A 21082-nucleotide genomic window follows, 5' to 3' on the forward strand; every position below is an offset into this window, starting at 1 on the left:
TGCTAAATCAGAAAATTTAGCGGTTAAGAAAACTTAGCGGTTAAGAAAACTTAGCGATTAAGAATACTTAGCGGTTAAGAAAACTTAGTGGTTAAGAAAACCTAGCGGTTAAGAAAGCTTAGTGGTTAAGTAAACTTAATAGCTAAGAAAACTTAACAGGAAATGAAACTTAACAGCTAAATAAGTTAATCAGTTAAACAACTAAGTAAGTTAATTAATTAATTAGCTAAGTAAGTCACTTAATTAAACAGTTAAAATAAATTAATTAGTAAAACAACTAAGTTTAACAACAAGACGGTTAATAAAGTTTAATAACTTAACATCTAAATATATATATATATATATATATATATATATATATATATATATATATATATATATATATATAAGGTAGATAACATCTAAATAGGTATATATAAGGTAGATAACATATAAGGAATGTATATATAATAAAGGTACATATAAGGAAGACATGTATAAGTAAGGTATATATAAGGAAACTATATATATAAGGAAGGTATATATGGGTAGATAACAACCGCAGAAGGTGTATATGGGTAGCTAGTATCTAGGGAAGGTTTATCGAGGGAAGACTTATCTAGGGAAGGTATATATGAAACTTCCTAGAAAAGAAATGCATATTCCTTACCTATAAATAGGAAGCTTAGGATTCCTTTTTCCTTGCTCTTTCCTTCTCTTCTTCTCTCTATACGTTGGTGTTCTAACCGATAATCACCCATACGATATTCTGTCCGATCGATCAGAGAACCAACTAACTAATGCCAAAGTGCTGCCTGAATAAGACTATACTTTGTTAACTTATGTTATGGTTCTGATCTCGTGACCATCGTTAGGTTTGAATTTGTTTTACACTAATACGTATTCTACTCTGCTAAACTAAATGTTTAACTATCTGAAAGCTCAAAACTATAAAAATACTATCAAAATAGATGCTTAATTACCAGAAGATTCAGAATAATAAGTAGATGCTTAACTATCAGAAGGCTTAGAATCAGGAGGCCTGTTAAATCAAGAACTATAGACCTACAAGGTGAGTCATTCTCCTTTATCAAATGCTTTCAAAACCCTAAGTGCTTTCCAACTGTTACTTATATTTACAGTGATTAAGTTTTAATATTCTGAAATTACTGCCGGTATGTGGGGTTTTGTATACACTACTAGTCCAGCATTGCTATTGGACAAAGAGTTAGGGGTTGTTTGGCAACATCTGAATGGTTAAGTGCTGAACCATTAAGGGGTCTAAACCATTAAGTGTTGAACCAGTAAGAGGTCTGAACCATTAAGAGCCTGTATAATGCTTAACCGTTCAGAGGCAAATGTCTAACCAATTCAGATTAGAGGTCTTACTCTTAACCATTCAGACTCTGTATAAATCTTAACCATTTAAAGGCAAATGTCTGAACCATTCAGACATCTGCTCGTGAAACAAACAATTTGAACCATCAAGTGCTGAACTAGTAAGAGGTTTAAACCATTAAGAGCCCCATTAAGAGGAAACAAACAGCCCCTTATCCAATAGTAATATGACCACAATCACCGAATTGGGCGTGTGACAAATACTGATTTGAGTAATTGAAAGATATAAACAAATGTAAAAACCCTTAATGCTGTAATTACGATATTGTGTCTTTTTATACAAATGAATGATCTCACCAGTATTTCCTGCTGATAAAATGTTTTTAAACATGTTTCAGGTGATTACAGTAGATCTGAATAAGAGTTGGGATACGGAACCAAAAGGCTTAAAGGAGTGGCTTATTTTATCAATTAAAATTAAGAAATTTTGTATTCGCGTTTATCCGCTTTAAAAAGCTACCTTTGCAAAACATGGGTTTTATTCCCATTTGTTATAAATAAAAATTCCGGTGTTTCTAAACTCTGATATTTTTCCTAACTCACGTTCCTGATGAAATTTCCGCTGCAATATTTTCATAATAACCACCGGTACCACTTGACTATTCACGGCTCTCGTCCAGGGTATGGTCAGGGGTTGTGACAGTTCTTTCATGAAACATGGGATTTAAAGATATTGATACAACTGACTTACAATCAGAGAAGAATTTCAAAGGCAACTTACACATAACATCAAGCTCACTTAAAATATTTCTTATCCATATTAACTCACAAATAGCTGAACTCATTGCTCCATACTTAGCTTCTATTGTAGATCTAGAGACAACACTTTGCTTTTTTACTCTTCCAGGAGATCAAGGAATCTCCCAAAAAGATACAAAAGCCAGTTACGGAATTTCTATTGTTTATACACTTGGCCCAATCAGAATCAGTATAACTGGCCAAGTCAAATGCCACACCTTTTAAAAAAATAACCCTTTTCCTGAGACTACTTTCGGTATCTAAGCAGTCTTAAAGCAATTTTTGAATGAGAGTCCAATGGATTACGCATAAATTGACTAAGATACTGCACCGCATAACTAATATCAGGTCTTGTTAAAGACAAGTATATCAATTTTCCTATAAGTTTTTGATATCCTAATACATCTTCTAATATAGTTTGAGTCTTGTTATCTTTTGAATTCACTACATGACTCAACTCTATTGGAGTATTAACAGGCTTACAACCTAGGTATCCAAACTCATTTAAAAGTTCTAAGCAATATTTTCTTTGATTCAAACATATATTTCCTTTTTCATAAAGAACTTCTATGCCAAGAAAGTTTTTTAATAGTCCCAAGTCCTTTATATTAAAACTTTCACTTAAAACCTTTTTTATCTTAACAATTTCAACTTCATTATTTCCAGTGATGACAATGTCATCAACATATACTAAGAGAACAACAAACACAGAAGACTATTTCAAAACAAACAAGGAATGATCACAAACACTTAGCTTAAAACCTATTTCAAACAACACTTCAACTACCCTATCATTCCATTTCCTAGGTGCTTGTTTCAAACCATACAAAGATTTAACTAATTTACACACTTTTGTTTCATCTTTAGAATAATATCCTTGAGGTAATTGCATATACACATCCTTAGAAATAGAACCATATAGAAAAGCATTGTTTATGTCAAGTTGGAATAATTTCCAACCATGTTCAACAGCAAGACTCACAACAATTCTAACTGACAACAGGTGCAAAAGTTTCACCCAAATCTAAACCTTCCCTTTGGTTGTACCCTTTTGCAACTAATCTTGCCTTAAACCTTTCTATTTCACCATTAGACATATAATTCACCTTATATACCCATTTACAACCTATAGCTTTTCTACTAGCAGGTAAATCAGTTAATGTCCAAGTATTATTCCTAAACAATGCTTCCATTTTAGAATTCATAACCTCAACCCATCTGGGATCTTTAGCAGCCTCAAAATATGAGGTGGGTTCAACAACTTTATTTAGACTACTAACAAAACACAGATATTCAACAAATAAACAAGCATAATTAACCACTCTATCATTACTATATTTGACTATACCATCTAACACAAATCCATCTAGTTTTTTAGGCAGTGACACATTTCTAAGTGACCTACTAACATTAGTCAAACTTCCCTCAGATGGGTTGGTCTCAGCATTTGAGACCCCTGTGTCCTCAACCATGCCAGGATTCACACTACTACTACTGCTGCTACTGCTGCTACCTGCTGCTACTACTGCTACTACTGTGATGACTGCTACCACCGCCACTGCCGCCACTGCCACCACTGCCACCATTACTACTACTTCTTCCCTAGGTTCTAAAGTTTGACCACCCTGATCTATCTGACTAGTTGTGGCAGATGTAGAGGAATCATCTGGCTGCTGATCATCACTAGGGATATCATGAGAACCACATTCCCTTTCTTCATCATTAGAATTTTGAGAAACTTTAGGTGAAAACGTTTCATAACAGTCAAGAAAGTTAACATGATTTAATCAATTAAAGAATCGGAATTACCCTAATGTTTGGACTTAAAAGGATAAACATTCTCATAAATTTTACATCTCTAGAGAAGAAAAAAACTTTTTTTCATCTAAATTCCGCAATTTATATCCTTTTTTTAACATTTGAGTAACCAATTAAAATGCACTTATCAGCATGATAAGCAAACTTATCGGATTCATTAAGCACTATACTAAAACATAAACACCGAAAGTTTCTTAGATGTAAAATATAAGGTTTAAACCCAAACATAACTTCATATGGACTTTTACCTACTAACATAGAAGATGGTAACCTGTTAATTATATAAACATCAGTTAGAACACAATCTGACCAAAACCTTAGAGGTAGACCACCCTGAAACATCAAAGCCTTGACTATATTTAAAAGATGCCTATGTTTCCTTTCCACCACACCATTCTGCTATGGTGTATAAATGTTGGACCTACAAAAGAACAAATGATATTCAAAAGCCAAAACATGAAGCAATGATCAAGAAATAAACAGTTGATGAAGTAATTCTCTCCACAAAGATAGTGAATCTTGAAGACCTATTCAGAATATCTGTTCAAGACTACAACAAACAACTAATCAAGGCTTGGAACATCTGTTCAAGAGGATACAACATCTATTGAAGCTAAAGACTGTTGAAGACCAAAGCACTGATGAGGTCAAATGTTTGATGAAGAAGACCAAACATCTGTATGGCCAAACAAATGTTTAAACAACTGCAACAAAGGATAGCTTAGACAATGTTTTCTCAATGTAACAGTACTTATCTTATTAGCGTTTAGAATTAGCCTAGATCAGATGTTAGGATTTGCACAGATGTTTGTAGCATTTGTGGAATATTTTCTGTTAGGAATGTTAGATGTCACTATCAAAGTGATGTCAGCCTATCACGAACAGAGTTTTAGTACTTAGTATAAATAGATCTCACATGTTAGAGATCTATTTCATCAGTTCACACTTTTTCTTTTGTACTAATAGTTCTAGTGAGTGATCGGCTGAGGGGGAGATTGTAGAATCATTTCTGTAAAACTTTTGAATCAATTGAAAAATAGTTCATGATAATGTCTCTCTATTTGTGAATTATATTGTGTTTATCTGCATTTGTTTGCAAATATCAAACTCAGATCCTAACAATAAGAACAAGAAGTTTGATGTAAAGTGATTTTTAATGTAGTAAAGTACAAAAATAATAACCTATAACAAAATAATTTATGTTAATACTCTAACAGTCTATAATATGTAATCTTTTATAATAAATGGTTGAGTTCATTTCATAACTTTAATAAAGAGTTGAGTTCATTTTAAAACTTTTAAATAATTGCAAAACTTTCAGAACTCTTAAGAAATAACCATTTTATTTATACATTCTCTCTCTTTCTCATATCAAATATTCGATGTCACATGCCAACTTCTAATAAACTATAGATTTTAAGAACTATATGACATGTTATTTAAAATTAATATTTAAAAAAATTGACTAAGTGTAATACACAGATCTCTAATCTAGTTATTACTTATAACTAAATTTATATTAAATGTCTAAAAATATTTTGTTTTAATATCATTATTTAATATGAGAGAAATATGAAAATAAAACTTTGGATGGCTTATGATGATCACATGTGTCCCGAAAGATTCTCATAATATCATTATTTAATAGGGATTTTTACATATCTCCTCTTATTAAGTTGCCTTATTACATATTTACCCAACCTATAAAATCAATTACATATTTCCTTTTTTTCTTGAGAAATTACCCTTTTATCCTTGTCCTTTTATAGTTTATTTTCTGAAAATAAAACATCAAAGGACGCTTCCTTATACCTTTCCAATCTGGTTCACTGCGTTCCTTCCCCTCCGACATAATCTGGTTCACGACTGCAAACGCAAAACCCTGCACGACGATCTAGTGCACAACAAACTTGTCACGACGGGCTTAGATCGTTCTGCAATCATCAATCGCTTCCGTCTTCCGCCGTCTTGCCGTCGTTTTGTTGTTCCGTCGTTCTGCTTCACTCCTGCTTCACTACGAATTTACATCCTTCTGCTTCACTCTTGTTTTGCGCCACGCCAATCGTCTCCGCCTGCCGTCGTCTGGCTGTAATTTTGCTGTTTCATCTGCCCTGACTAGTGATCATTAAAATATACCATTATACACCTAAATCACTTTTGTTTTCAATCGGGAACACGTGCTATGGAGGTAGCAAGTTAAATTTGGCTGCTTGTAGTGTTTTGTTTATAATAATAATAATAATAATAATAATAATAATAATAATAATAATAATAATAATAATAATAATAATTTCTTGAATTGTTTTGCGTTTGTAATTGGGTTTATCAAGAAAGGAATTTCTTAGAGATATAGATGTTAATGCATCTGGTGGAACCTTATGCATATGCATAATCTATCATTTTTTTTCACCCTCACACTCATCCCATGAATATGTTAGTTGTGTCCTTTAATTTGCGGATGAAGAATAAATTAGCATAGTTGAAAACTTTTACTTTGATTTTACATAAATTAGGTAAATATGTAATTGATTTTACATATCAGAATGGAGAAATATGTAAATATTCATTTACTAGTTCATTAAGGGTAAAATAGTCATAAATAAGAGTCATTTTAATGAAAAGGGGAAACATGTAATATATATGAGTTAGGGAGGGGAAATATGTAATTGATTTTATGGGGTGGGTGAATACGTAATAAGACAACTTAGGAGGAAGAAATATGTAAAAATCCCTATTTAATATGAGAGAGAAAAGGCTGGCTTATAATGATGGCATATGTCCTAAAGATTTTCATTTATTAAGTGGGTGATTTAACCTACATCAAACTTTTTGTTATTTGCATCAAATGATGTGACATTAATAAATTCATATTTGTGTTTTTCTTTTATAATTATGATATATAATGTTATATTAAAAAAATACGGTTTTATGATGTGCTTATTTTTATCTACGTTTTGATATAAATTTTATAAAAAAAGGAATATAACAATTTATAACCATTTATAAAACATTATATTTGATACGGCTCCGTTTTTATAAAATTTATATAAAAACATAGATAAAAATAAACACATTACAAAACCATATTTCTTTTTTTACTAAAACATTATATATTGGAAGTTATAAAAGAAAAACACAAATACGAAATTGTTAATGTCACATTACTTGATGAAATAATAAAATGTTAACTGTAAATAGTAGCGCCAGTCAAGTCAGAGCATTTGCAATGAATTCTTTATCTGTATCCATATATTTACAATAAAAGCAACTACTTTTTCTTTATTTTTTTCAATTAAATAATATTTTTATACCTTTATCATTATCTTTTCTCTCTCATGCACTCACAACCATTTCTAAAAATATTAAAAATTTATAAGGTTTCCTCTCTCCAGATTTTTTTTCTCATATATTTACAGATTAACACTAACTTTCCCATATATTTTCTCTCTTCTCCACTCACAACCACTCAAAAACACCAACAACCATTTCTTATAATATAACTACACAAAAAACTAACAACCATTCTTAGACTATGTGTTATCATGGTGCCATTACACCCCTTTTGGGCATTTCTAAGGGCAGTGGGGGTGGTTACGTTATATCCCGTGATAAAACAAATATCACGCGTGGAGAAGTTTCAAGACCACCGCCACCTTCATATGCAACGAGTGATGGGATTGTGTGCGTGATAAATTCAACGAGTGATGGCTTTGTGAGTGATAAATGGATGTGAGGGGGTGTGAGGGTTTATTGGTGGGTGTTGTGAGTGATGACCATTGTCACTAAAAAGGTTGTAAGTGATGGAAAAACGATTGATGACATGACAGAACTTGATTGGGTGTTGTAAGTGATTAGTGATGACCACCCCCACCCCCTAAGTGAGAAAAAAGTGTGCCTATGTATTGTCTATACAACAACACTTTTTTCTCACCCAAACCCCCAACTATGCCCTAACACCTAGCCTTATAATATAACTAAATTCACTTACGTATTTTTTAGGCTACTCTCAAGCCCCACACCCATATTTTTTAGACAGACGCATATGCTTTTTGATTTTCAAATAAAATATCAGTACTAAAATTGTCATTTTAGTTAAGATAAAGGGTTAATTTTAACACACGGTTTGTTTGTAAGTTCCTTGGGGAGCAAGCCATACACAGAGGCTCCACATCTCCAGCTTATTAGTATTTACTATTTTTATCTCTGTCCAAAGGCAAACATCAGTTTTTGTGTTCCAAAATCCAAACACTTAGCTTCGGATCTAGGTTCGACCAAGATTATACAACATCGACGACTGTGGATTCCCAGACAGTTACCGAACCTCAGGCTAGGTTAACTTAACATACCTGTTGTAATTGAACGCGGCTTCATCTATATATATTTTTTCTTTATATCGTGTCAGTTTTCACACACACACACACACACTCTCTCTCTCACTGGTTAACTTACTTACTCAGGTGGAGAAACATGGAGAAGCTATCGCTTGTTGAGTGATCATTCATGGCGAAGTTAGTTCTTCTTTATCAGATCATCTTCTCGTTATTGTTTTTGTGATGAATTTTATCTGGAGTTATCATGATTTTAGGGCTTTATGTGTGTGTATATGAGTATGTGTTTGTGTGAATTTGTCATCTTCGATCTACCGGTTTTGATGCTACTCTATCAAACAAGATTTTTGTTAAACTTCTTCTGCTTGTTGACTCATTCTTTAAGTTTCTTAGGGCATTATCTCAGACTCTCAACACTTTTTTCTTGAAGATTTTATCATATGTGACATTGTGTAGTTATATTTCTTTACTTTGCTTGTTGAGTCCCTACAATAAATTCTTCAGTTCTAATTAAAATGGCATGTTGCACCACTTGTTTATGTCATGGAAATTTCCAAACATTTTCCAATAAAATTAACTAGAAATTTGCAAGAAATTTCAGTTTTGGGAACATTAATTTTCAAGAAAAAGAAATACTTATTAAGTTATTAGTATTGTATTACATGGGTTAAATGTGATATTTGTCCTTATGGAGTTTGATTGCATATAATTGATGGAAATAGAAAGATGTCTTTTTTTGGAGTTTGATGATGAAGAAGAAAGTAGTTAACTTGTGATTTTAACTGAAAAGGGTCTACTCATGTTAACCTATTCTTGTTTTTTCTTTTTATACAAAAGTAGAAAACAATACATTTTGACCTAGAGCTAGTTCATCTAACAATCTTAAGACCAGCTATTCTATTTGTGATGATTTACCCATTATAATTTTATCTTCATGGATAGTTCACTTCTTTACCAACTCTAGTTTGACATCTAAATATTGCAGGATTTGGCTTGTTGATGGTAGAACGTTAGCAAAGAGAATAAAGACATCAGGTCTTTCTTCCGTATCTGAAGTCAAGGACATTGGAGCAAACTGGGAATGTCCACAATGCAGTTGCAGAATAAATAAACCTGATGTAAGATATCAATTTGAGTTCATTTGCGTAGAGTGATTTCATAAACACAACACTATTAAACAAGGGCAAAGTGGTTTTATTGATCCCACATTTTGGTAGTTGATGAATAATAATCCCACCTCTATAAGGCAGTCCCACCTTTTGAACTTTATTTTTCCTCAATGGAACTTCGTTAAAAAAAACTTGACTCCCTAATTAACTTTTTTGTTCGAATTTCAAACTAATGTTTTAGGGCTTTTGATTTTGATTAGAAGGGGATGCAAGTTAGGGGGTGTTTGGCTTAGCTTTTTGAAACAACTTATTGGCTTTTTAAAAAAGCCAATAAGTCAAAATAATGTTTGGATAGGTGAAAAGTACTTTTTGAAACAACCTTTTGTATGAGGTAGAAAAGTCATTTTGAAAAGTCAGGAAGCCTTGACTTTTTGAAACTACTTTTAACTTTTGATGAAATATTACCTTTTCCTATCTCATAAGTTCATCCAAACACTTTTTAAAACAACTTATTGATTTTTCTCACCCCATAAGTTCATCCAAACACTTTTTAGAAACTCCTTTTGGATAAGTCATAAGTCAATAAGTCCTTTTGTCAAAAAGTCATTTTTTAGTTAAATAAGCAATCCCAAACACCCCCTCAATTGATGTTAAACTTATCTCGAAATAGTGCTCAAATAGCTTGATTTTTGTTAATTAAAAGTTTAAACATCCAAAATGAAGCACCATTTCGATGTAAGTTTTACATCAATTGACTCGTATCTTCGTTCTGATAAAAAAAAACCCTAAAACATGAGTTAGAAATTTGGGAAAAAAGTTAACAGGGTTAAATTTTTTTAACGTATATCCATTGAGAAAAAAAGTTTAAAAGGTGAGACTTCTATTGGGGATTTATAGAGGTGGGATTATTATTGGTAATTACCAAAAGATGATATTAATAAAAGGGGAAGGATCCACTAAAAAGTGGATTTTGCCTAAGTAGCCTAAGAACAACTTATTGACTTTTCTCACCTCATAAGTTCATCCAAACACTTTTTAGAAACTCCTTTTGGATAAGTCAATAAGTCATTTTATCAAAAAGTCATTTTTTAGTTAAATAAGCAATCCCAAACACCCCCTCAATTGATGTTAAACTTATCTCGAAATAGTGCTCAAATAGCTTGATTTTTGTTAATTAGAAGTTTAAACACCCAAAATGAAGCACCATTTCGAGGTAAGTTTTACATCAATTGACTCGTATCTTCGTTTTGATAAAAAAAACCCTAAAACATGAGTTAGAAATTTGGGAAAAAAGTTAACAGGGTTAAATTTTTTTAACGTATATCCATTGAGAAAAAAAGTTTAAAAGGTGAGACTTCTATTGGGGATTTATAGAGGTGGGATTATTATTGGTAATTACCAAAAGATGATATTAATAAAAGGGGAAGGATCCACTAAAAAGTGGATTTTGCCTAAGTAGCCTAAGAACAACTTATTGACTTTTCTCACCTCATAAGTTCATCCAAACACTTTTTAGAAACTCCTTTTGGATAAGTCATAAGTCAATAAGTCATTTTATCAAAAAGTCATTTTTTAGTTAAATAAGCAATCCCAAACACCCCCTCAATTGATGTTAAACTTATCTCGAAATAGTGCTCAAGTAGCTTGATTTTTGTTAATTAGAAGTTTAAACACCCAAAATGAAGCACCATTTCGAGGTAAGTTTTACATCAATTGACTCGTATTTTCGTTCTGATAAAAAAAAACCCTAAAACATGAGTTAGAAATTTGGGAAAAAAGTTAACAGGGTTAAATATTTTTAACGTATATCCATTGAGAAAAAAAGTTTAAAAGGTGAGACTTCTGTTGGGGATTTATAGAGGTGGGATTATTATTGGTAATTACCAAAAGATGATATTAATAAAAGGGGAAGGATCCACTAAAAAGTGGATTTTGCCTAAGTAGCCTAAGAAGGATTGTGATGATGACATGTGACACTCTTAATAAGTAGGAATGAAGGGTATTTTGGTCCTTATAAATAGGAGTGAAAATGACATGTGACACCCTTTTGTTTTTTAAAAATACAACAAAAAAAATCTAGTACAAAAAATCTAGTAAAAAATATAGCACAAAAAATGTAGTACAAAAAATATAGCACAAAAAAATCTGGTATAAAAAAATATAGCACGAAAAAATTCAGCAAAAAAATGTAGTATAAAAAAATCCAGCACAAAAAATTGATAAAAAAAATTTAGCACAAAAATATAGTACAAAAATCCAGCACAAAAAAATGTTATACAAGATAGAAATACAGCATATTTTAGTGGGTTTTTAGTCTTCACATTTTATATAGCAATATGGTACTCAAATTAAAGATAAAAAGACGCTCGAATTTACGGTAAATTTTTATGAAAAAATAATGTCGTATAAAAAAGTTATGAACGTTTAAAAAATAGGGGTGGAATATGCATGTGCCTTGCATGTGGAGCGAGAAAGTCCATAAATAGGATTTTCTCAAGATACCATTGCACTCCTTCTTTCTCCTACACTTTCATCTTGGCCATTGATTTGAAAAATGAATGGTTAAGATTCCTTCTCATCCTACTTAGACAAAATAAACTTTTTATTTGATCTTACCCCTTAATAAAATTCAATTTCCCCTAATTAAGTCTAGGGCCGGCTCAACTTTTTGAGCGCCCAAAAGGATTAATAATTTTTTTCGAGAAGGGGGGGAGGAAGTTTTTTGGTCCCTCAACAATCTGAAAGATCAAATTACCTACGTATAATTTAGAATTTGGAATTTGGGGGCTATAAGAAAGTGCGAGACCTAAAACCATAGCTTTATGATCACTCCTCCTTGAGCCGCCTCTAAATGAGTAACATATGTTAATATTTTCAAGTACATAAAAATAATTTATATTTCTTTTTGAAGGAGTGGCCTGGGCTTCCTAGTGGAGTGAAATTTGATCCAACTGATGTTCAGCTGTTGGATCATTTAGCAGCTAAATCTAGAGTTGGGAATGGACGACCACATGAATATATCGACGTGTTCATTCCTACAATCGATGTTGAGCAAGGAATATGTTACAAACATCCTGAAAATCTTCCTGGTAAGCCACTTTCATGCGCCTTTTATATCACCATAATTAATTTATCACAACATTTAAAAAAACCAATTTGTTAAGAAGGTAAATTTGGCATCCAAAACATATCAAAATGGCTAGTGAATATATAAAGATCCCTATTTGCCACTAAACAAGGCTAAAGAGAACATGTGTCATCCAAAGCGTATCAACAAGCTAAAGTTGCACCCATCTTTTATTGTTTAAGTTAAGTGGCAAATAAGAATTCTTTAAAAGATGGGCGAAATCGACGTATTTCGGGTGACATTTCTATGTAATTTTAGAAGACGGGTGCCAAGTTTAACGTTTAGCCAAACCAACATGATAAAATTCTATGCAAAACAATACAACTTAAGAGTTAGCAAAATAACACGTAATGTATAAAATAGTTAAACACTTACAACTTAAATAATTGGAAAAATTACACATTTTGTCCTTTATCTTGATACCCCTTTTCAGACGGTGTCATCTTCAATGAATTTTGCCAGGTTATGCCCTTTATAGGGAATTTTATTGCACGTTTTCAAGTCCCAATCGACAATCAAACCAAATAGAAAAGATGAAGAAAAGAATTTAGATCGAATAATTCTCAATCTTATTAATCAGAAAATAACTCAAAACTGATTACAGACTCTCAAACCATAACTCGGTTTCTCTCTAGTCTTGTCTCTCTTCTCTTGACTCTTAATAATGTCTAACCCTACCTTGGTTTATATAGGCTTACTCTAACTTGATGACCAAGACATTACCAAATAACCTTAACTTGGTGACCAAGACATTACCAAATAACCTTAACTTGGTTACCAAGACATTACCAAATATAATTATAATGTAATTAGGAAACTTAACCAATTATGACGAACTTGTCAACATTGATCCCTCAAGTTTACCAACTTGTGACTTGAACTCCTTTGTCACCCTTTCACATCACCGACTTGTGATGAGTCGTGAATTACCGCCAACAATCACCCCCTTAATTTCCGACTCGAAATAGGTAGGCTCTAACATGTCTTCTTTGTCTTGATTCTCATAGAACTCATCTTGATCTCTAGCTGTGTTTTTCGTCTCCTTCCTAGCTCGAACATTCTTGCGACCTTGTACTCGACTAGTCCTTCCATGACTCGTCCTTTGGTCATAAGAACTCGCACCACCATTGACTCGGCTGCGACCTTGAGCAAACACCCGCTTTCTTGAATCATTAAATGTACCTCCTTGGGTTTGAATCACTTGGTTAACTTTTTCTTTGAATTCTTGAACTTTTTCTTTGGACTTTGAATTTTGGGCTTCTTCATTAAACTTGGATCTTTGAGAAGATTCTGACTCGTAGTTGCCGTATCATCTTTCAGTTCACCTCTTTGTAGATCCCTACCCGCAAAATTCTTTTTTCCAATCATGTTATCTTGTGTACCGGAACTTGCTATCTTGAGGTTGATCTTGTACAAACGGTTCTTGGTCCTTGTCACCTTCATCATAAGTTTTCATGTATCATCATTAATGGTTAGCAAATCACATTTCATGTGAATGTCGCATCCACCTTCTGTTGCTTGACCAAGACTTATTATATTGCTTTGCAAACTCGATATGTAGTAAACATCGGTTAACAGGCGCTTCTCCCCCGTTTTCCCTTCAAGTAATACCGATCCCTTTCCCCGTATGTCAATACAAGATCCATCTCCAAACTTCACCTTTCCCGTGACTCGTTCATTAAGTTCAAAGAAATAAGCTCGATTACCCGTCATGTGATTCGATGCTCCATTGTCGAGATACCAAGTGTCTTTCTCCATTGGCTCAGTCTCGAAACGCTTTGGATTCACCCATTCTTCATTTAGAAAAACCGTCTCTTGATCACATCTCATCATGAATACTGATGGATCAAAATCATCGTTTTTAGCTAAGTTAGCTTCATCTTGTTTCTTCATACGATCCGGACATCCTGACGCGAAGTGACCAAATTTATCACAACGGTAACATTGAACCTGTGATCTATCTTTCCTTCCTTTTTGACGATCATTGGTTCTTCTTTGACCCGTTTGTTTTGACCGATGATCTTGACCATCTCGGCTTTGACTTCCACCTTGGTCCTCATCATCCCGGTCTTGACGTATGCCTCGGTAACTTGAACCGCCTCGCCCACGCGTATTTTCATAGGATTTAGATTTCGAGGATGACTCACCATTGGCAAACATTAGATTACCTTGATTTTCTGCTAAAGATTCGATACCCTTAATCCTGTCTTCGAACGTCTTAAGTCTACCGATCGCTTCCTGAAACGTCATGGCCTTCAAATCTGCGAATTGTTCAATTGAAGCTACAATTGGAACATACTTTGCTGGAACTGAGCCTAATAACTTTCTGGTTAGCTTTTTGTTTTCGTAAGTGGTTCCCAAGCTGGCTGCTTTGGTAACTAACTGACTTATCCTCCCTGCGAAAGAATCAATTGTCTCTGTTTCTTTCATCTTCAAGGATTCGAACTCATTTTCCAGTTGCTCAATCTTTGCCTCTCGAACCCGTTCAACCCAACATACCGTGTCTTCAACGCTTCCCAAATTTCCTTTGCAGTCTGAAACTGAGCTATTTGAAACACGAGCTCTTCGGATATTGCTTGAAGTAGAAGTGCAACCGCCATGCCATCCTTTTTAGCTTCTACCTCTTCTTCACCTGGTTCTAAAGCTTTCTGTATTCCATAAACCTTGAATATCTCTTTGATCCGAATCGCTCAAATATTGTAATTAGTTTCTGTCAATATTGGACATTGTAAAGTTGTGGTACTATGATCCTTAACCACAACCGGTGGTGGTCTGTTCCCGTCCATCGTTGATTTTTGAACAACTTTTCAGAATCGAACGCGTTTGCTCCCAGAAACCCGGTCATAAATACCTCTCGAAAACCGAATAACAATTAAACCTCGAATTGAACCACTTGTCCAACCCAAACAACGTTTAATGTTTAAACCACAACTTAGTCTAAACCAACAAAAAGAAAAATAATGAAAACCAACTTCTTTTTTTTTTTTGTTTTGGATGCTGTTTCGCAAAAAAAAAAAAAAAAAAAAAAAAAAAAAGAAAACAATAAATTGTTTTGACTTTTTTTTCTTTTGTTTTAATATACATTGCCAAGTGCCAACAAAACTCAACCAAAAAGTCAAATCATCTTATTTGACCAACCAACCAATCAAAAGTAAAAACCCGAAAACAGCAGAAACATGTGGCCAACGAAACACACTGTTCTTATATTTAATTCAGAACAAACTTACATACCATACGGTTTGTTTTCGATCGGTGGTAGTGGCAATAATTGAACTCGACTTAGTTCAATCGGTAAAACACGGCAATGACCGCAATGTTTACTTCCGGCAACGACGACTGCTTCCGAAGGCGGCGGCGTATTCGTTTAAGGTTCTTGAACTTGGCTCTGATACCATTCAAGTCCCAATCGACAATCAAACCGAATAGAAAAGATGAAGAAAAGAATTTAGATCGAATAACTCAAAATCTTATTAATCAGAAAATAACTCAAAACTGATTACAGACTCTCAAACCATAACTCGGTTTCTCTCTAGTCTTGTCTCTCTTCTCTTGAGTCTTAATAATGTCTAACCCTACCTTGGTTTATATAGGCTTACCCTAACTTGGTGACCAAGACATTACCAAATAACCTTAACTTGGTGACCAAGACATTACCAAATATAATTATAATGTAATTAGGAAACTTAACCAATTATGACCAACTTGTCAACATTGATCCCTCAAGTTCACCAACTTGTGACTTGAACTCCTTTGTCACCCTTTCACATCACCGACTTGTGATGAGTCGGGAATTACCGTCAACACGTTTTGCCCTTTGTAGGGAATTTTGTTGCATGTGTGAGAGAGAGTGTGGTAGAGAGAGAGAGAGAGAGCATGGTATAGAAAGAGACAGGGAGTTATATATATATATATATATTTAAAATGTTTTGTTTTATTTTTTATTTAATATTAAATAAAGGGGTAAAAAGACTAAAATACCCCTGGGTAACCAGATTTAACAAAAAAAAATCTAATTGGGTTACCGTCAAAGGACAAAACGTGCAACAAAATTCCATATAAAAGGCAAAAGCTGTCAAAATTCATTAAAAAGGACACCGCCTGAAAAAGGATATCAAGATAAAGGATAAAACGTATATTTTTTCCTAAATAATACTAAACTAAATCAATTTTCACTAACAAGTATTCACTCTTGTGATTTTGTAGGAGCAAGAAAGGATGGAAAATGTTTTCATTTCTTTTATCAGACCAAAAACGCATACACTAAAGGCCAACGAAAGCTTAGGAAAGTCTGCAATAGATCTAGTGTAGAAAAGGATGTCCGTTGGCACAAGACTGGCAAGACTAAGGCCATATTTAAAAATGGAGTTCAAATTGGATTAAAAAAGATAATGGTTCTTTATGGGAGTACTGTTGGGGGATCAAAACCTTGTAAAACGAACTGGGTTATGCATCAATATCATTTAGGAACCAATGAAGATGAGAAGGACGGTCAATATGTGGTTTCAAAGATATATTATCAAGCACAAAAGGAGACTCATGAGAATACTAATGTTCGTGTTGTAGATGAAGGTTCGGATCCTAGAACTCCAATGATCAATGCTTCTGATCCACTACGGCCAGGAAAGACTCCACTATATGAAGATGTCACATGTGAATATGTTTTCCAGTCACCAGCACAGGTTGGTAACCGGATCTCTCTACCTAGATCTAATTAGTAGCCATATATCTAGGTAGTCGAAGTCACAAGGCGAACTCAAGCCACAAAGGGTGAGCCTTGGACTAGTGATAAGGCCCTTTATATGCAAGACACACATCATAAACATACCATTTTTAGTGGTTTTAGACATGTTCTAGGCTGTGTCAAGGCTTTTTTTGGATGTTTTAGACCATCTGGATGGCTGCAAGGCGTTTTGCCTACGCCTCACCCGGGGCGCCTTTGGCTAGATAGAGAGATACACACACATAGATAGATTTTGAAGTTCATCTATATTATAGTTTATCATAATAGAGATCTTATCAGTTATTCATTCCTTATTATATGAACACTCATCAATTCGGAGTTTTGTTTCTTCTTAGTTTTATGAACACTTCACGGTTAGGACTTTTATTTCTTCATTGTTTTAGGAAGGTTTATCGGTTACGAGTTTCTTCACATTTATTTTCTTGCATTTTCTCTATTATATGAAGAGATACCTGCTTAACTATAATTAACACAAAAACATTTAACACCAATAATGGAAAATTTATTCTATTTAAATGCTCCTTTCAATTCTTTCAAATACTGATTGTTGTATTTTTTTTCCATGTAAGGAATCGGAGTGCTATGAACAGAAATACCTTGTTTCTTTTCCTACTGCTGAACTCAAGGATGATCTAAGCTTACCGGTGTTTGAGGATGACTCTAAAGCGACAAATACGGATGCATTTCGTCACTCATTCTCCAGAGAAGGCAATACGGATTCGCATTACTCTCTGTCCGGTTCGAGTTTCTCTACCAACAATGCTGCAGGTGCCGCTAGAGACGTATGTCCTGGAACAACGGCGCTTGAGAATCTGGACTTGGGTAGTCCACCTTATGTCATCAGCCTTGCGGTAAGCTTAGCCTTTCATTCACATTCTGTGTCGTGAGAAACATGAATTGTTGATCATTGGTTATAGGGTATAAGGTGATAATTACTAGGTAACATGATCAGAACTATGTAGAGATAAATACAAAAGGAGAAGATAAATACTTACTAGAAGTAGTAAATAAATATTTCCCTTAACTAAATATACCCCCATACCATATAGGCTACGGAATGCTCAAAGCCAAGAAGATGAGGCTCCACAGACGATATATAGGGTTATTGTGGTCAATAAATGATATTCTTTTATAATAGTTGGAACTCGTATGCGTTTAAGCCTTTGCCTTTCCAAGTGGTTCATGGTGTACAAAAAGGTGTATTTTAGTAGTAGAATTAGATAATGTGAGAGTTGTCCGTGGTCACCATATTTATGGTTAGTCATCATAGGATATGAAGATATAGACGTGTCAATTTCGAACGTTAGATAAAAACAGAGTTAATAATTGCACTAAAGTTGTGCTGAAACTAAGTATAGAACATCAAATTTGGACCTTGTAGTTTCTGATTTAAAACTGGAATTCTTGTATATGTTCTTGTTTGATCCTTGAAAGCTGATGCAATTGCTTCAATAATTTGGTGATGCAGGAGCGGTATTTTCCATGTGAAGATAACATTTGTGGGTGGTTAGATTGGCTACGAAGATGAAGTTTTCAACTTTTGGCATTGGGATATCCATCACACCAGACAGACACACTCCTTAGCAGCTTCCATAAGAATTTTGGTTCATGGAACACCATCTTGCAGTTTCTGAGTTTGGACTCATGTATTTGGTAATATGATCAGTGACATGTTTTCCAAGTTAATCTGTTTCTATGTTGTGATAGAAACTGTTGCCCAGAATCTTCTTGACAAACAATGAATATGACAACGAATGAAATAAACACAAACTAACCTTGATTGAAAGAATACAAATCTTGAATATGTATAAGTGAATGAATGAGAATGAATTTACAATAGAAAATCCTAACCCTATTTATACTAATTGAAGAGGTGCGAATCCAATAGACGTGTCTCTTTGTGAAGAGTCGTGTCCTTTGATCTTGTGGCTCTCAATCGATTTGAAAGGTTGCGTCCCTGTGTTCTTGTTTCCTGCCGTCGATCAGAGAAGGGTACGTCCCTTTGGATGTGTCGTTTCAAACATGTAGGTTACTATCTTTCTTTTTGTCGCATCTAGTCCCCGCACTTCTATCACTAATCTAATTCTAATAAAAACTAACTATTAACTAATTACATAATAAACCCTAATACTTATAGGATGTGAAGAGATTATGATTTCATTCACCCCCTAATCTCGAACATCCTTAAGTTGCACCTTGATCTTTTCCATATCTTGCTTGCCATCGTGTGCTTGTTGAAGTAGATCATTGTAGTCTTCTTTGATTGCCATTAGGAGAGTTGGTTCCTCGTCTTCCTGCACCAGATTTGTTTCTTCTCCTCTTTGATTTGATTCAGGACAATCTGAGGCATAATGACCAAACTTTTGGCAATTGTAGCATTTTATCTTGCTTAAATCCTTCCCGAATTTCCTTTGGTTGCTTCTACTCTTATAAGCATCATGTGATGAATCTTCATCATCATCTTCTTGTTGTTTGAACTTTCCATCACGCCATTTGTCTTGCGATGAGTTGAACCTTCCTTGTCCATTCTTCCCAAAACGCCTTCCACGACCATAGTTCTTGTCGCGTCGCGTATACATAAGTTTCTCTTGGTTATATACCGGGTTTTCATCCACCAAACCGGTCCTTTCTTCATAGGCTTTCAACCTTCCAATTGTCTCATCTAGCGTCGTTGTTTCCAAATCAGCGAATTGTTCAATGGTTGCAACAATTTGAACGAACCTTTTCGGTACAGAACTCAGAAGTTTTCGTACTAAAGTCGGTTGATCATAAGTTGATCCAAGACCACTTGCCCTCGTGACAATGCTATTTAGTCTTGCAGTGAACGAATCGATAGTGTCTTCCTCCTTCATCTTTAACATCTCAAACTCTGTTTTGAGCGTTTGAAGACGTGCCTTTTGCACTCGATCTGCACCGACGTGCCTAGTCTTTAATGCATCCCAAATTTTTTTTGCACTCTTGCAACTTGCAACTTGTATTATCATATCTTCCGGTAGTGCTTGAAATAAATAAGCGGTCGCCATCATATCCTTCTTTTCATCCGCTTGCGTATTTTCTTTTGGTTCTATCATTTCCCATAATCCGTTTGCCCTCAAAATGGTTTTTATACGGATTGCCCATACCGTATAATTTGTAGACTTTAAGATAGGACACTGAAACTGGGAGAATGAACTACCCTCTCTAATTACTACCGCGTTTGACGGAGAGGCTCCTCCTGAATCCGCCATAATTTCTTTTCCAACAATTTTCACTTTCAAAACTTTGGTTTTCTCCTAAAACCGAAGTCTATGATTCCAAAAAATTCACACTAACTTTCTAACGTGTAATCAAACCAATTTCTAAACCTTATATAAATTCCAGAAAAAATAGAACGTAGAACCTGGAATTTGCGAACCGACCGACTTCTCTTATCGTGATTCTCCGCACGGTTTTCTGACTTCTCTTAACAACCCTCTTGGCTGCGCTTTTTTTTCTTCCTTCTTGATTCGCGACTCTCTAAACAAAAAAATCAGCCCCAAACCCGCTTGATTTGCGACTAAACTTCTCAACCGAACACCCTCTTGATGCTTTGATATCACAAAACTTCTCAGATTTTGTGTCTTTTGCAAACTTCAAACAACCCAAACTTCTCAGATTTGCGATTGCTTCTTCAAACCGGAATACAAATTTCTCAGATTTGCTTCCGTCTTCTTAACCCGAATCGTAGCCTCTTGCCGTGATTTGAATTAAAAAGAAAAACTCAGAATCTGAACACCCTCAGTGATGATCAGATAAAAAAATCGAACACCCTCCTGATGACCGATTAACGAACGAACAACAATCGTACCCGCTTGATGCGATTGGT

At 34.3% G+C, this 21082-nt stretch overlaps 1 protein-coding gene across 2 annotated transcripts; it reads left to right on the plus strand.

The window, feature by feature from the left end:
- The first annotated feature begins 8173 nt into the window (after window positions 1-8173).
- LOC110917757 (SUPPRESSOR OF GAMMA RESPONSE 1) lies at window positions 8174-19033 on the plus strand. 2 transcript variants are annotated; one of them, XM_022162216.2, is made up of 7 exons: window positions 8174-8264; window positions 8391-8441; window positions 9247-9379; window positions 12282-12459; window positions 16701-17176; window positions 17808-18089; window positions 18707-19033. In XM_022162216.2, exons 2-7 carry the CDS (start codon window positions 8434-8436, stop codon window positions 18764-18766), a joined length of 1137 nt encoding a protein of 378 aa, XP_022017908.1. In that variant the 5' UTR covers window positions 8174-8264; window positions 8391-8433; the 3' UTR covers window positions 18767-19033. The 2 variants fall into 2 exon arrangements, with proteins under 2 accessions (XP_022017908.1, XP_022017907.1); XM_022162215.2 differs by lacking the exon at window positions 8174-8264 and having other exon boundaries at window positions 8337-8441.
- Window positions 19034-21082: the final 2049 nt, after the last annotated feature.

Source organism: Helianthus annuus, chromosome 17 (assembly GCF_002127325.2).
Source record: "Helianthus annuus cultivar XRQ/B chromosome 17, HanXRQr2.0-SUNRISE, whole genome shotgun sequence".
In the NCBI taxonomy this organism is placed as follows: Eukaryota; Viridiplantae; Streptophyta; class Magnoliopsida; order Asterales; family Asteraceae; genus Helianthus; species Helianthus annuus.